The 15423-nt window shown below is 44.4% G+C and overlaps 1 protein-coding gene across 1 annotated transcript; it reads right to left on the bottom strand.

The window, feature by feature from the left end:
* Positions 1–11855: 11855 nt before the first annotated feature.
* Positions 11856–13223, bottom strand: LOC114881944. The gene has a single exon (XM_029198829.2). It carries the CDS (start codon positions 13221–13223, stop codon positions 11856–11858), a length of 1368 nt encoding a protein of 455 aa, XP_029054662.2.
* Between the last annotated feature and the right edge of the window lie 2200 nt (positions 13224–15423).

Consider the following 15423-nt stretch of genomic DNA (forward strand, 5'->3'; position numbering starts at 1 on the left):
TGCGGGTGATTCGTCTGAGCGCCACCTGGTGAGGTGGCGAAAGTGTCAGTGAAATTTGAATGGAGGAGAGAAGAGAAGATGGCCGACCACCGAAAACCGTTACGAACACGAGACAAAGACTTGAGACGAACAATGATTAATGAGCAATTTTGTGAAAACCGAGTCCAGCAAGGGCGCAATCCGGCTCGAAGGACCAAATGTTCAGGAATGATGGAAATCCTGGATGGATTGCGCTGGGAAAGAATTTTACACTTACTGGTTCGGGTTTCACAAATTGATTTATTTGAGTCAATTCTAAAATGAAATGAACACGCTGATCTGACAATTAGTGTGAGCAAACAATACAAATGTGTGATCGTTGCGATGATCCGCCTTGAATTTTACACGTGAGAAAATGAACCGGCTGAATGAGTTTCAATTACAATGATTCGTCGTGAAGCATGATTTTACATAGATTGAAACACATCGATTATTGAGTTTCTCTGTCACCTGCGTGGTGTTACATGAGCAATGCTCTTACAATTTGCAAGCAGCGAGCTTGTAAGCGCCGTTAATTCTATTAATTCGGCCCGCTGCTGTGATGGTGCCCGTGATCTCGTGCGTGATCGACACGTGGTTGGCGGCTCACGTGTTCAATGAATTTATTGTAAATGATCGGTACCTTTCGCAATCCTGCGGCTTTGCACGATAGCTGCTGATTCCTGAGGTCGGTTTGAGCGTCGATGATCAAATTCTGAGCGATGATTTGCACTTGAGCACACTTAACTGATCAGAATTAGTGAACACGTGGTTTGCTGTGGTGATCGTTGATCAATAATGGCGGCGTTGCGCGCGAGTCGGCGAGAAGACCCCTGCTCACGCGTTACCTAGATGGGCAACTCCCGATCGATAAATCGATCGACCGTGAGCGCCATCATGGCTGAGCGGATTCTCAAACAATATCTAATGCAGATACAGTAATAATGACACTGTTATTTAATGTATATTACATATCTAACGCAGATATAGTAATAATTATATTGTTACTAAGTGTACATTGATCTATAGGAAGGTATCTGTATATTACATTACGTCTGATGCAGATATACTAATAATGATATTGTTATTAAATGTACATTGATCTGTATGAAGTAATCAGTATATTACATTATTTCTAACGTAGATATAGTAATAATGACATTCTTATCTTTATATATATATTTCTTCTGTGCGTGTGTATGAGACTGAACTACTCCTAAACATTTTTTGATCAGATGCGCAGTTTTCGAGATATATCGAGATATTAAAAAGTTCCGAAGCCGCAACCAACATTGTAAGGATGATGAGACACTGTGGCCCCTTTCTTTGAGGTAACTCTGCACCATTCTAAGCTATATTCACTATTCCGAGCTGTAGATGCCACTTCCAGCGCAGCTGTGCAGAAGAAGAACAAGAGGAAGAAGAAATATCTCGGAAACGGTGCGAGATATGGCAAAATGTTAAGAGACCTTTTTTGTAGGAAATTAAATTTGTTTTTAAAGTAGGAACTTTTAAAATACTCGATATATCTCGAAAACCACGCATCTGATCAAAAAATCTCATACAACATAAATAGTAGGAAATTTAATTTCCTACAAAATAGGTCTCTTAACATTTTGCCATAGCTCGCACCGTTTCCGAGATATTTGCAGGTTTACCTCAAGTAACGGGGCGTCACGCACATATTCCGAGATATTTCTTCTTCTTCTTGTTCTTCTTCTGCACAGCTGCGCTAGAAGTGGCATTTACAGCTCGGAATAGTGAATACAGCTTATAATAGTGCACCTCAGACGATTTCTTGCTAGATTCCTCTTCAGATGAGGGACAGCCTGCGAGCCTGACAGGCATGGAAGAATCCCCCCAGGCTGCTCCCCTCACGGTAAAGCGTGAACCGCCCTCGGTTATTAAAACGATTGCAAGATTCTTACATACGAGCGCGCGTGTCAAATTAGACACTGCGCGTCGTACCATGAAACCCAAAGTCGTTTTACTGGTTACGGATTCACTTGAAACATCCGGTTTCGAACTAGAACCTGCGATTGTCAAACGAAAGGTAGGAAGGCCATTAGGATCAAAAACAAAACCGAGACCTCCACCTATTCATGATCCTGAAGCCATATCTACTCGAACTCGGCTCAGATCTTCAGATAAACCAACTTCTCAATCTTTATCAACTCCGCTGCATTCAAAACCTGCTATCATAATCACTTCAAATACATCAACAGACATAACTACAGACAGTGATACATCAGACGTCGATTCAGATGCGTCCGAACCACCAATTTTCGTTCGTCGTAGGAGCGTCCTACCGAGCCTGGGGTCATGCCCGAGAGCACTGGGAGTACCCCAGACCTCAGGACTCGAGCCGGACCTCGCCAATGTAGACTCCGATAAGGAACTTTTTAAAACACCTTATTCAGAAAGTGATCAGGAATTCTTTGACTTTTCACCTGACAAAGAGAATTTAGAACAAACTCAAATCACTAAGAATTCAGATACGGAGACTGACGTTGACGACTTACACAAACACCTAGACGACTTAACGCAACGGACGCATGACGTTACACAGGACACTATAATATACAGACCACATTACCAATCGCAATTACCTCCTACATCACCATCCTTACCGCCAATAGCCGTATCAACACCACAAAATAGAACAATTTCAAAACCGAACCCTCAGACTCAGGATGAAAACACTTTGGTGCGAACCGACGTGTTACCACACACTTCCTCCGCGAATATACTCATGGATTCAGAGGATCTATACTCGGATCCGCCTCGGAAAATAGAAGTTTCAAAAACAGTAACTTTTGCTTCAGAAAACTTGACCTACTACAGGGACAATTATGTGCATTTTCGTAGTAGCGATTTACGACTCGCACCAGTAAGCGAATTGCTCGTCGATATTGGCGTAATAGACCACGAAACGCTAAAAAAATCGGAATTGAAACCGGGCAGTATAATAGTGACGGACCGCGGTAAACATAAAATTTTTAGCATCGTATTACAGAAGAACTCTAGTGACAATCCTTCGGTCGCGAAATTGGAATCAGCCATACGGAAACTCAAACTAAAGTTATCCGATTTGAACTTGAATACTTTCCGAATTTCGCGATTCGATGATCTTACCGATGCATTACCGCAGGACGTGTTTTCCGGGATGTTAAGAAAGATTTTTAAAGATTCCAACGTGAAGATCACCCTTTGCTACGGGCGCGTGCAATTACAACCTAGCGAAATTCGAAACGAAATTATCGCGGAAATGCACGGGAGCCTCGTAGGCGGCCATAAGGGAGTAACGAAAACCTATCAACGAGTACGCGAAAGATTCTACTGGCCGAATATGCGCGCTCAAATAGAGGAGTACATACGACAATGCACGAGTTGTCAAACGCAAAAGATTTCGAGGAATAAAACGCGTGAACCCATGGTTATTACCGATACACCCGTAGAACCGTTCGCGAAGGTAGCGATAGACACTGTCGGGCCGCTTCCAACTACACCTGATGAAAACAGGCACATCCTCACAATGCAAGATAGCCTCACGAAATTTTGCATAGCAGTTCCGGTGCCCAATATTAGGGCAAATACCATAGCTCACGCATTAGTAACTCATCTTATTCTACAATTCGGTACACCAAAAGTCATTCTATCCGACAGAGGTACCAGCTTCCTAAACAAAGTATTTTCTACCATGGCAAGAATGTTTGGCATCCACCACATAACCACTTCCGGTTACCGACCTCAAACTAATGGTGCCCTAGAACGTAGCCACGCGGTACTAGTAGACTATATTACCCACTATCTTGGTGATTTCGACGATTGGGACAGGTTAGTTCCTTTCGCGATTTTTGCGTATAACACCTCCGTGCACGAGGGTACGAAATTTACACCTTTCGAATTAATTTATGGAAAACGTGCACGATGCCCTACGGCATTTTCTGCAACTGACGATCTCCCGACTTACGACGGATATATAAACGACTTGAACGACCGTTTAAACGAAATGCAGAAAATCGCAGGAAGTAACTTAAATCGAGCAAAAATCAAATCGAAATCATATTATGATGCAAGAGCGCATCCATTCAAGGATAAAGTTGGGGACATGGCATACGTCCTGGTTGAGCCAAGGGTAGGGAAGTTTGGCAAACGGTACCACGGTCCCTACGAAATAATAGAAATTACACCAAAGCATAACGTTGTGTTAAGGGATAAAATGGGCAACTGCTTTTCTAGACATTTAGATAAATTAAAATTCTGGAAGACAGGAAAGACTTGATAACTATGCACAGTCGGCCTTCTACTCAAAATTTAGAACCAGATGATTCGACGAAGAGGCAACCAAGACTCCGTGGAAGGGTCGACTGATGTATTGCGCTTTATTTTGTACATTTTCTTTATAGGAGCGGTTCGAATAATCAACGTACCAGCGTTGTTGGTTTTCCTCATGTTAATTTCGCGAATATTATCTATGTATTTCTGCGCATGCACGATACAATCACCCACGCGATGGCCACGTATAGGAGCACTAGAGAGGAGAAGCGAAGACAGCGTCCCTTTTGTAGCTAGTTTGGCCCCTACATCAGGACCAGGAATCTCCAACGCGCTCGTTCGCCGCCTTGGAGTTAACTCAGTACCGCCTGCTGACTTAGCCGTTGCCAGCACTGATGAACGACCGATCTCTTCGATCCAGAATTGAATGACACAGGCGACCCAGAAGAACAACAAAGGGTCTTATTGGAATCAAAAATCGATTCAGTACACGCAGCCACAACCCTGCGGATGGACTCGGACTTGTCCGACGGGCCAAAATCGAGGGACATTCCACCAGGAGCCCCTGGCGACCTTCCTGATGCTGAGACGGACCCAGTCTACACCTTATGGCGGAGGCAAACTATTAGCCTCTATCTTCACCTTGCGGAGTCCAGACATCGTACGCAACGAGGTAAAGCGGCGGTGCTAAGCCTCTAAGTCGGCGAGTTGGGCGCGAACCATCAAGCACGGGCCCGACGAACATCTTACCTCGCATTAGCTATAACTCTGTGTAGCAGCCAAATCTAACATAAGCGCCGGAAGGAAAGCGCGCCGCATGCACCCCCACATCGCCGGGGACGGCAATGGTTCTAAGAGGGGGGGGGGGTATTTGTTACGTCCGGATTATTTTTAATAATCCGACCGTGGCTAGGATCTGTTTTCCCTTTTTCTTTACTTTATTTTCGATAGTTTATCAGCTGGGGTGCCTAATTTGTGTGCCTCGTTGGTGCGACGCACTTGGAAGTATCCCAGGCGAAGAACACAAAGAAGGCTATATTTGGCTCTTTCAAATAATACAAATTAATCTTCCTTGGGACGATTGCCATTGCAACTACGTTTGGAAATGTACAGAAATTTGAACCGTTAAGGTCAAGGAGAGGTATCATAAACATCCTTCGCCGCGCGGTTAAGCAGTGCGACGCACATGGAGGAATCCCAGCTTAACTGCGCAGAATAAAGAAAATGCGATTTTCGCCCTTATTTTACAAGCGGATTCCTCTCATACCTGTAAAGCATGCGTCAGCCGGTCCTTCCACGGGAGAATGAGTGCAATAAAGAGTGAAAGTGATTTGTTTGAAATATTATAAAATGATCTGAATGGGAATGAAAGGCGAGGTTTGCGTGGCAACTACTGAGAGTTTGAAAACGTCGACGAACGTCTAGGAACGTTCGAGACAACGGTCGACGGGGATCGTAAACGCGTATTGTCACAAATAGGCAACAAAAACTGCCAAGCAATGTTCTGGAACAAATTCCAAGAATATGTTAACGGATATATGTATATTATTCGATATGCGTGAACTTGCGAAAACGCGAATAGAATGTTCCCGAAACTAATTGAAATTAAAACATCAATCTCTTTGTCACGGAAGTCGGAAAATGCGTGTAATAAAACAAACATCGATTATAAAATACCTCGAACGATTCAAAACCCTAATACTATTATTTACGCGAATATTATAACAATTAACATAAATAAAACGTTAATCGACACCAGAGTTTGTTCCTAAAAACTTCGTTAATTTATTAAGAACCGAATAAGATCAAATAAAAGTATTTCGAAGATTCTAGAAGGCATAGAAATTGCGACGCTGATTCATGAAGCGCTGTAGGGGTAAAAGAGAAAGACGATCAACCATTAGACAGAGTCAGAAGAAGGTCAAGGAGGGATGAGAACTCGGGAAACGCGCCTAGACAAAACCAATAAGGCGCGGGCCTTCCCCTTCGACACGTACCCCGATTTGCCAAATGATGCCCCCACTTTGGGCCCATGATCGCGGGTCGAACCCTGAGATACGATCGCTTGACTGAGGCAAATGACTCTTCGTCGAAAAATCGCAAGGTACGTGACGGGGAGCCCGTGTCCGCGTAGAGACAGCGTTGTCTACGGTATCGTGAGATCGGATTGCTCGGCAAAGTTCCTCCGTGTAACGAGGCAGAGTGTCGGGAGTGTGTCAATTCGCGATTATCGTGTCAAAGACTCATACGGATACGTAAAATCCTTTCACACTTTTCAATATCCTATCCTTTTCTCTTTCTATTTCAAATCGTCCGTTAATTAATATATTTCTTTTTCGCGTCGCGTTGTATTTCGTATGTTTTGTCAATCGTATTCCGTAATTCGTAATTCGTAACAATGCTCAAACGCGAACGCGTAGTGCGTGTGCAAATTAGTTCTCATCCTCTCTTCGATTTTCCAGATTTCAGATCATCACCGCAGCGTCCAAAATACGGAATTTATCTCAAATATTTTACTTTTTGTATTACATCGAATTGGTGAGTTGCACATTTTATATCTTCGTTAACACAACGAATCTGGTGTCGAGTGAAGGCAAAACGGCAATCTGAGAGACTGCTAGTCGTGGAAGTATCCAACTAGATCGACCCGTTCTAATTGTAAAAATCGAGGTAATCAACAAAATAATTTTCCGTCTATACGCGCACAAAGACGGCCCATGAGACCGTTAGTTCCTGGAAGTATCCAACTGGGTCCGTCTTCTTTCGGATCGTAAAATATAATAAAACAAAGATATAATAAAACACCGAAGTTCGAATCACGATCTTTAAAGTCAGCGTAGCTTTTTCTTGTCAGTTTTCTGTTAAAAGTTCGTTCATTTACTTACAGTAATTTAACATCCGTTCTAACATATAGTATTATTTTCTAACATTTTACTCATATATTTTAAACAGCTCGTATACTTTGTGAACTAAACTATTTTGTTGTACCTATTTTTCTCAAAATTATACACATCTTACCCATATTCAACTTTTAATCATTTGCATTCAAACACCCTTAACATTTCCTTAATAACACGCCTACCTTCTTGCACGAATTCACGCGAGGGGCCTGTACAGGACCAGAGCATTGACGAACTCAGTAATTATATTCAGAATCTTACTTCAAATTAAACGATCCTTTTTAAATTGTCCTGATCGATATCGACCTAACATCGTCGAGCGCGAATGGGACTGGAGGCAGCGAATAATACCGTTCTCATCCGCGTATCAATCATTAATTAATTTTCTTTTCTTATTATTTTTAAATTTGTACGTTGCGCGCCTTATCACGCTCGCGACGTAACAAAACTAACGTCCGTGATGATATAAATGTACATTTTCGCTCCATTTAGCCAAAAAATCGAACTTTAGTTGCGCTCCGAGATATTTCAAAGTCCTGGCGGCGTATTGCTTCGCCCTTTAGAACCGATTATTCGAAAATTTGAACACTTTTATTTTTACATTCTGTACGACTGATCCATCGTTGAACGATATTAAACTAACGCCTGTGATGATATAAATGTACATTTTCGTCACATTTAGGCAAAAAATCGAATTTTATTTACGCTCCGAAATATTTCAAAGTCCTGGCGGCGTATTACTTCGCTCTTAGAACCGATTAGTCGAAAATTTTAAGAATCTTATTTTTACATTCACTACTTCTGATTCATCGTTAAGCGATAATAAACTAACGTCCGTGATGATATAAATGTACATTTTCGCTGCATTTAGCCAAAAAATCGAATTTTATTTACGCTCCGAAACATTTCAAAGTCGTGGCGGCGTATTACTTCGCCCCCTAGAACCGATTAGTCGAAAATTTTAACAATCTTATTTTTACATTCTGTACGACTGATCCATCGTTAAACGCTATTAAAGTAACGCCTGTGATGATATAAATATACATTTTCGCTCCATTCAGCCAAAAATTCGAACTTTAGTTGCGCTCCGAAATATTTCAAGGTCCTGGCCGCGTATTGCTTCACTCTTAGAACCGATTAGTCGAAAATTTTTACTATCTTATTTTTACATTCTCTACTCTGATGCATCGTTAAACGCTATTAAACTAACGCCTGTGTTGATATAAATGTACATTTTCGCTACATATAACCAAAAAATCGAACTTTAGTTGCGCTCCGAGATATTCAATATCCTGGAGGCGTATTGCTTCGCTCTTAGAACCGATTAGTCGAAAATTTTAAGAATCTTATTTTTACATTCTGTACGACTGATCCATCGTTAAACGCTATTAAACTAACGCCTGTGATGATATAAATGTACATTTTAGCTCCAGTTAGCCAAAAAATCGAACTGTAGTTGCGCTCCGAAATATTTCAGTCCTGCCGGCGTATTACTTCGCCTCTTAGAACCGATTAGTCGAAAATTTTAACAATCTCATTTTTACATTCTGTACGACTGATCCATCGTTAAACGCTAATAAACTAACGTCCGTGATAATATTTGTAACGGCTTGGAAAGAGCGAAATGTACTTTCCCGATTTGAATCACGCTAGGCAGTGGTTCACGACTAGGCAAGGACTTGGACGTCGAGGCGGAATCAATGAATCAAGCGTAATTGTTAAATTCGTGTATTTAAATAAAGTCACTTAACAAGCGCGTCAATTCTTTAATTGTTTCGTCCACTACACAATGTGGAAATCACTTTCTAGCGGTAAAGGGGTGTCGATTGCTCGGAACACGGACACGAGATTCTTTGGTTAAGAATAAGATCGGTTTTAATTTACAAAGGTATCGGTTGAGGTGTTTACTTGGTGATGGCTTTCGCACGATTAACGGAAATTGTTCGGAGCGATCCAGAGTCGAAATCGCGGCGCGAGTATCGCTTATCGACCTGGTGCGTGATTAGGCTTCGATAATTCGAACTAGCGCTGAGACTTTTACCGACGGAGAGACGCGATCATTTCGTTGGTAATTTCTCGGTGAGACGCGTACACGCCCCCCCCCCCCCCCCCCCGGTTGAATGAATTCATTCAACACGAGACGCTACTACGGCAACATGGAGGCTACGCGTATACAGTAACAATGCAATTTCGTGTGATTACATTTCGCTTCTGTGGTTAAATTTCGCTGGTGTGATTACATTTCGCTGGACGAAGCCGATGGTAAGTACAATTCAGATATGATTAAGCAAATCGGCGGTTTCAAGAAAATATGTAGCATGACGCAATTGGTCGACGGAATGTGGCGGACTAACTACGCATTACTTTGTTACGTCGTAATTTTCTCAGCTTCAGCGTTAATCGTGATGGGAAGAAAGCAGATTTTAGTTATTGGACGGGTGTATTCGGACTGCGCAGTTTTGATGGTGACGACGCGGACAAGACTGTCGTTCCCTGGATGGCAGGCGGTGATGCGTCCCATTTCCCATCGACTTGGCGGCAGAATCGGATTACGAAGTAACACGAGCTGACCTACTTTGGTAAGATTTTGTTTGATTTGCCATTTTGGTCGTTGATGAAGGGTGTGCAAATAATCATGGCTCCACATTTCCAAAAGGTTTCGGTGAGCTTTTGCAAAAGTTGCCAGCGAGATAGCCGATTGTCTTTTACATTTAATATACTCGGTTCGGGCGGGGTTACAAGTGGTGCATTAATTAAAAAATGACCGGGTGTTAACGCGTGATAATCGTCAATATTGTCGGAAACGGTTCCAAGCGGTCGCGAATTGAGGCATGCTTCGACCCGACATAAGAAGGTAGTCATTTCTTCGAACGTGAGTGTGTGTGCGCCGATCGTACGCTTTAGGTGGTATTTGACGCTTTTCACCGCGGCTTCCCACAATCCGCCGAAGTGAGGAGCGTTCGGGGGCATGAAGTGCCATTCGACTCCGTCTGTTGCTAATCTATTACCGAAATCGGCGGTTTTGAGTGCAGAACGAAAGGCGGTTAACAATTCGCGATTTGCTCCTTGGAATGTGGTACCGTTATCGGAATACATTGCTCTTGGAATCCCGCGGCGAGACACAAATCGGTGATACGCTGCTAGGAAAGCGGACGAACTATAATCGCTCACTAATTCGAGGTGCGTTGCCTTAACGGTTAAACAGATAAATACCGCGATATACGCCTTATGAGATTTATGTCCGCGGCCAGAGTTGGTTCTTACTTGAATCGGATCTGCATAATCCACGCCTGTATGAGTAAATGGTCGTTCTACCCTTGTAACTCTAGGTGCTGGTAAGTCCCCCATGAGCTCGGAGGGAACGTCGGCTCTCTCGCGTGCGCACGCGACGCATTTATATAAAATACCTCGGATGGTCGCTCGTGCTCGAATGATCCAAAAGTCATTTCTTAGGTAAGCGAGCGTGAGCTTGGGTCCCGCGTGTAGCAGATTACGGTGCACATTCTCAATTAGCAATGTTAGGAGTGGGTGTGATTGAAGGATAACGGGTGTTTTTGCATTTTCAGCGAGTTGAGATTTAGCCAGGCGCCCTTTTGCCCGTATTAAACCGTCAGCATCCAAGTACGGTACGAGAGAAAGTAGAGGACTTGTCTTCGGGATCGGCTTGGATGCTCTTAGGGCTTTCAATTCCTCCGGGAACGCGTCGGTTTGGAGCTTGCGTAACCAAAATACGCGAGCTTGGTGGATCGCGGCGGGCTTCAGAACACTTGGCGAAGCAAAAGTTACCGGTTTGGATTTGGTAAGTTTACTTTCATGTTTTCTCTTGATTCGTGCGCGGAGGATGTCTATATAATGCAATAAATATGCGGTAATCCTCAGGAGTTTCGCCCACGACGAATAACGCGCTGCTAAATCCCACTGTTCGAACGAGGCAGTGAGGCTAGGAAGAGAAGATTGTCTTTCTTCGAGCGAGATAGCAGGAATTGGGTTCGGAGTCGCGCGAAGCCAAGAGGATTCCTGGTGCAGCCACTGAGGACCGAACCACCATAATTGGTAATCCTTTAATTGTTTAATAGACATCCCTCGGGACGCGCAGTCGGCGGGATTTTCGTGGGTTGATACGTGATGCCACTGTGCGTTAGGACTAAGTTCGTTAATGAGTGCTACGCGGTTTGCGACAAAGGTTTTCCATCGGGTCGGTGGTTGTTTTACCCACTCTAAGGTAACATTGGAGTCGGTCCAACAATGGGATTCGATCGTGTCCTGATTTAACGCGGTTCGAACGAATTTTAAGAGGCGAGCAAGGAGCAACGCGGCGCATAACTCTAATCGGGGCACGCTGATCGTTTTGAGTGGAGCTACGCGAGTTTTGGCAAGGACGAGTGAGATGCTAACAGTACCGTCACACAGAACACTTCGTGAGTAGACAGCAGCCGCGTACGCTTTCGTTGAGGCATCGGAAAACCCATGCAGGCTTTGAGTTTTAATGATTTGCGGAGAAATCTTTCGTGGGATGGAAATGTGTTCCAAATCAGGCAGTTGATCGTAAAAATTATGCCACTTTGAGAGAAGGCAACTTGGGAGAACGTCGTCCCAATCACATTGACTGGACCACAAAGTCTGAAGGTATATTTTTGCAACGATGATGACTGGCGCGATCTAACCTAAAGGATCGAAGAGCTTTGCTATGGTAGAAAGAATCGTTCGTTTTGTCTTAGGCATTTCGGTGGGGACTGCTAATTTAAAGTGAAACTGGTCTAACGCTGGATTCCATATAATGCCGAGCACGGAAATGCTTTCGTCGGCTTTTAATGATTTACTCGTCGCGAGTCCGTGGTTTTGAGGGTTGATGTCGGACAGAAGCACGGAGCTATTGCTAGCCCATTTTCTTAACGAGAAGCCGCCTTTTCCTAAGAGTTCAATGATTTGGTCTCGCAATTGGCGAGCGGACTCGAGGCTATCGCCTCCGAAGAGAAAGTCATCTACATAGGCTTGTTCGCGAAGAACGGAAACCGCCTCGGGATAGGGCGAGCCCTCGTCCTCGGCTAATTGTTGCAAGACGCGAAGAGCTAAATACGGAGCTGGAGCGGTTCCATATGTGACCGTGAGAAGTTGATGCTCCTCGACTGGTAGGATTGGCGAATCCCGCCACAGTATTCTCTGGTAATCGAGGTCTCGCGGGTCGATAAGAATTTGGCGATACATTTTCTCCACGTCCGCGGTGTACACGAATTGAAACTGACGCCATCGAATTAATATGGCGACAAGATCCTGCTGGAGTTTTGGTCCGGTTAGAAGAAGATCGTTTAAGGACTTTCCATTCGACGATCGGCGCGAAGCATTAAAGACCACACGAAGGCGAGTAGTTTCACTGCTTTCGCGGAAGACGGCATGATGCGGTATGTAATAACAATCTCTCGTGATTGGAGAAAGAAGATCGGCTTTTTTCATATGACCGAAAGAGGCGTATTCTGAAAGGAATTCGTGATACATTCGAAGTGTGGTTGTGTCGCGAGCTAAACGTCTTTCAAGCGCGCAGAAACTTTGTAGTGCTCCAGGCCGCGATTCTCCTAATTTAACTGGAGGTTCGGTTTTGAAAGGCAATCGAACTATATAGCGTCCGTTTGATGCACGGTAGTGTGTCGATTTGAAATGTAATTCGCATTTTTTATCTTCAGGCGTCATGAGAACGGGAGAAGAGAGGGCCTCGATTTCCCAGAACCTCCGCAGATCCTGGTCGAGGTCCTCCAGGACAGAGATATGGTGGATACCGACGGAGGAGGGAATGGAGGATTGTACTGGACCGGAGAGTATCCATCCCAGCACCGTATTCTGAGCAGTGGGAGTATACGCGGAACCCTTTCTCACTCCCGGCAGAAGGAGTTGCCCGTACAAGTCGGCTCCGATAATAACATCGATAGAATCCGCGCTCATGGGGTCCTCGTCCGCCAAATTCAAATCTGCAAGGTGAGACCAATTAATGATTGCGCCCTTTTGTGAAGGCACGTACCTGGTTAAAGAATGCATGATGATTGCGGTTGTGGAGTATGCAGGTTCATTCAATTTGGCTGGCGTAACTGTTATTTCAGCAACGTGGTTGGATTGCGACTGAATTCCTCCGATTCCGGTAATTCGAGTGTGTTGCCTCGTTCGGTGGAGGCGGAGCACCTGAGCTAATGGCTCGGTGATGAGAGTCGCCGCGGAGCCTTGGTCCAGCAAAGCGCGAGCCAGAACGTTTCGGCCGTTATGCGAGTGGATGCGCACGCGTGCTGTTGAGAGCAAAATACTTGGATTAATTGGTGTATCGGACGCAACGTTCGCACTTATCTCGATTCCGTGATCAGGGATGGTCACTCCTTCTCCTGAGGCAGACGACGCGGCATCCCTTTTGGCTGAGGACGCGCCGTTCGGTTTTGTTGGAAAGTGTAACAGAGTATTATGCCGTTGATTGCACTCCTTACACGAACGCGGACTCGGACATTGCGTAACCGAATGTTTTGTAGAAAAGCAGTTGACGCATCGTTTTTGTTGTTTGATAAAATTGAAACGTTCGGATATCGATTTTGAAAGAAATGCTGTACACTGGTAAATTAAATGGTTTTGTTGACAAACCGGACATGTTATTTTCACGGAGGTTGTTGAGTGAGCGGAAATCGGCTTAGATTTTCCCGGTTTGGATTTTTCGGTTTCGGTTTGTTTTTCGCGCTTAGTCGCCGGTAACGCTTCTAGAACGCGAATTCTTTTCTTGCAGAAAGTATCGAATTCGGTATAGGTGGGGAATTCGACAGCATCGCTCAATTGGAATTCCCAAGCTTTGCGCGAAGCTCGATCTAATTTTTGAACTCCCATAAAAACAAGCAGATCGCTCCAAGCGTCAACCGGTCGATTTAAATTTCGGAGCATTTGAAGGGACATATTCATTTTGTCGCGTAACAGTTTGAGGTCATGCGGTGTTTCCGACGAAACAGATGGTAACGAAAACAATGTGTTTAAATGGGTCGAAATTAACCGGTGTTTATTTTCGTACCGGGATGTTATCGTCTTCCACGCGATTTCAAAATTATTTTCGGTGACCGGGAGATGCTTAACGGCTCGGCTCGCTTCGCTTGTCAACGAGGCGTACAAAAAATGGAGACGTTCTACGTTCGACAAAGAAAGATTGTTTATTACCATGGAGGTGAAACGGTCACGGAAAGTCTCCCACTCGTCGAACGCTCCATCGAAGGTCGGCAACTGTAGCTTCGGAAGATGGGCCGTTGGCTTTGACGTCATCGGATTTGAAGTTCCCATGTTGCTGGCTGATGGCTCCGGTGGAGGTGCGACCTTGGCAAGGACCTCCGCCATGTAATCCAGAGTCTCTTGGTACCGCTCCTTGGACTTCTCGAATTGATTGTCAACGAAATACGGCATGTTGGATTTGGTCTTCGGATCGATCCCAGCGGCGATCTTGGCGTCCAATTCTTGGCTTTGGAGATAGGCCTCCTTTTACATTGCCATGCGATTTTGTGTGGTCGCTGCGGTCATTTTAGTCAGCCCCAATTTTTTGAAGTTGGCGAGCGCGCGTTCGATTGAGCGCATGGTTTGCGTTTGCTTTTGAAACAATTCTTCAAGGGTACTCATGGCGCTTGACGACTAACGGTTTTTCCTCGATTCCAGATCCGGCTCGAAGGACCAAATTTGTAACGGCTTGGAAAGAGTGAAATGCACTTTCCCGATTTGAATCACACGAGGCAGTGGTTCACGACTAGGCAAGGACTTGGACGTCGAGGCGGAATCAATCAATCAAGCGTAATTGTTAAATTCGTGTATTTAAATAAAGTCACTTAACAAGCGCGTCAATTCTTTAATTGTTTCGTCCACTACACAATGTGGAAATCACTTTCCAGCGGTAAAGGGGTGTCGATTGCTCGGAACACGGACACGAGATTCTTTGGTTAAGAATAAGATCGGTTTTAATTTACAAAGGTATCGGTTGAGGTGTTTACTTGGTGATGGCTTTCGCACGATTAACGGAAATTGTTCGGAGCGATCCAGAGTCGAAATCGCGGCGCGAGTATCGCTTATCGACCTGGTGCGTGATTAGGCTTCGATAATTCGAACTAGCGCTGAGACTTTTACCGACGGAGAGACGCGATCATTTCGTTGGTAATTTCTCGGTGAGACGCGTACAATATTAATGTACATTTTCGCTCCATTCAACCAAAAAATCGAACTGTAGTTGCGCTCC

This window comes from Osmia bicornis, unplaced genomic scaffold (assembly GCF_907164935.1).
Source record: "Osmia bicornis bicornis unplaced genomic scaffold, iOsmBic2.1, whole genome shotgun sequence".
Lineage (NCBI taxonomy): Eukaryota > Metazoa > Arthropoda > Insecta > Hymenoptera > Megachilidae > Osmia > Osmia bicornis.

Excerpts from the sequence above, each read along its gene's own strand:
- LOC114881944 (XM_029198829.2), bottom strand. The coding sequence starts at position 13,223 with ATGCATTCTTTAACCAGGTACGTGCCTTCACAAAAGGGCGCAATCATT.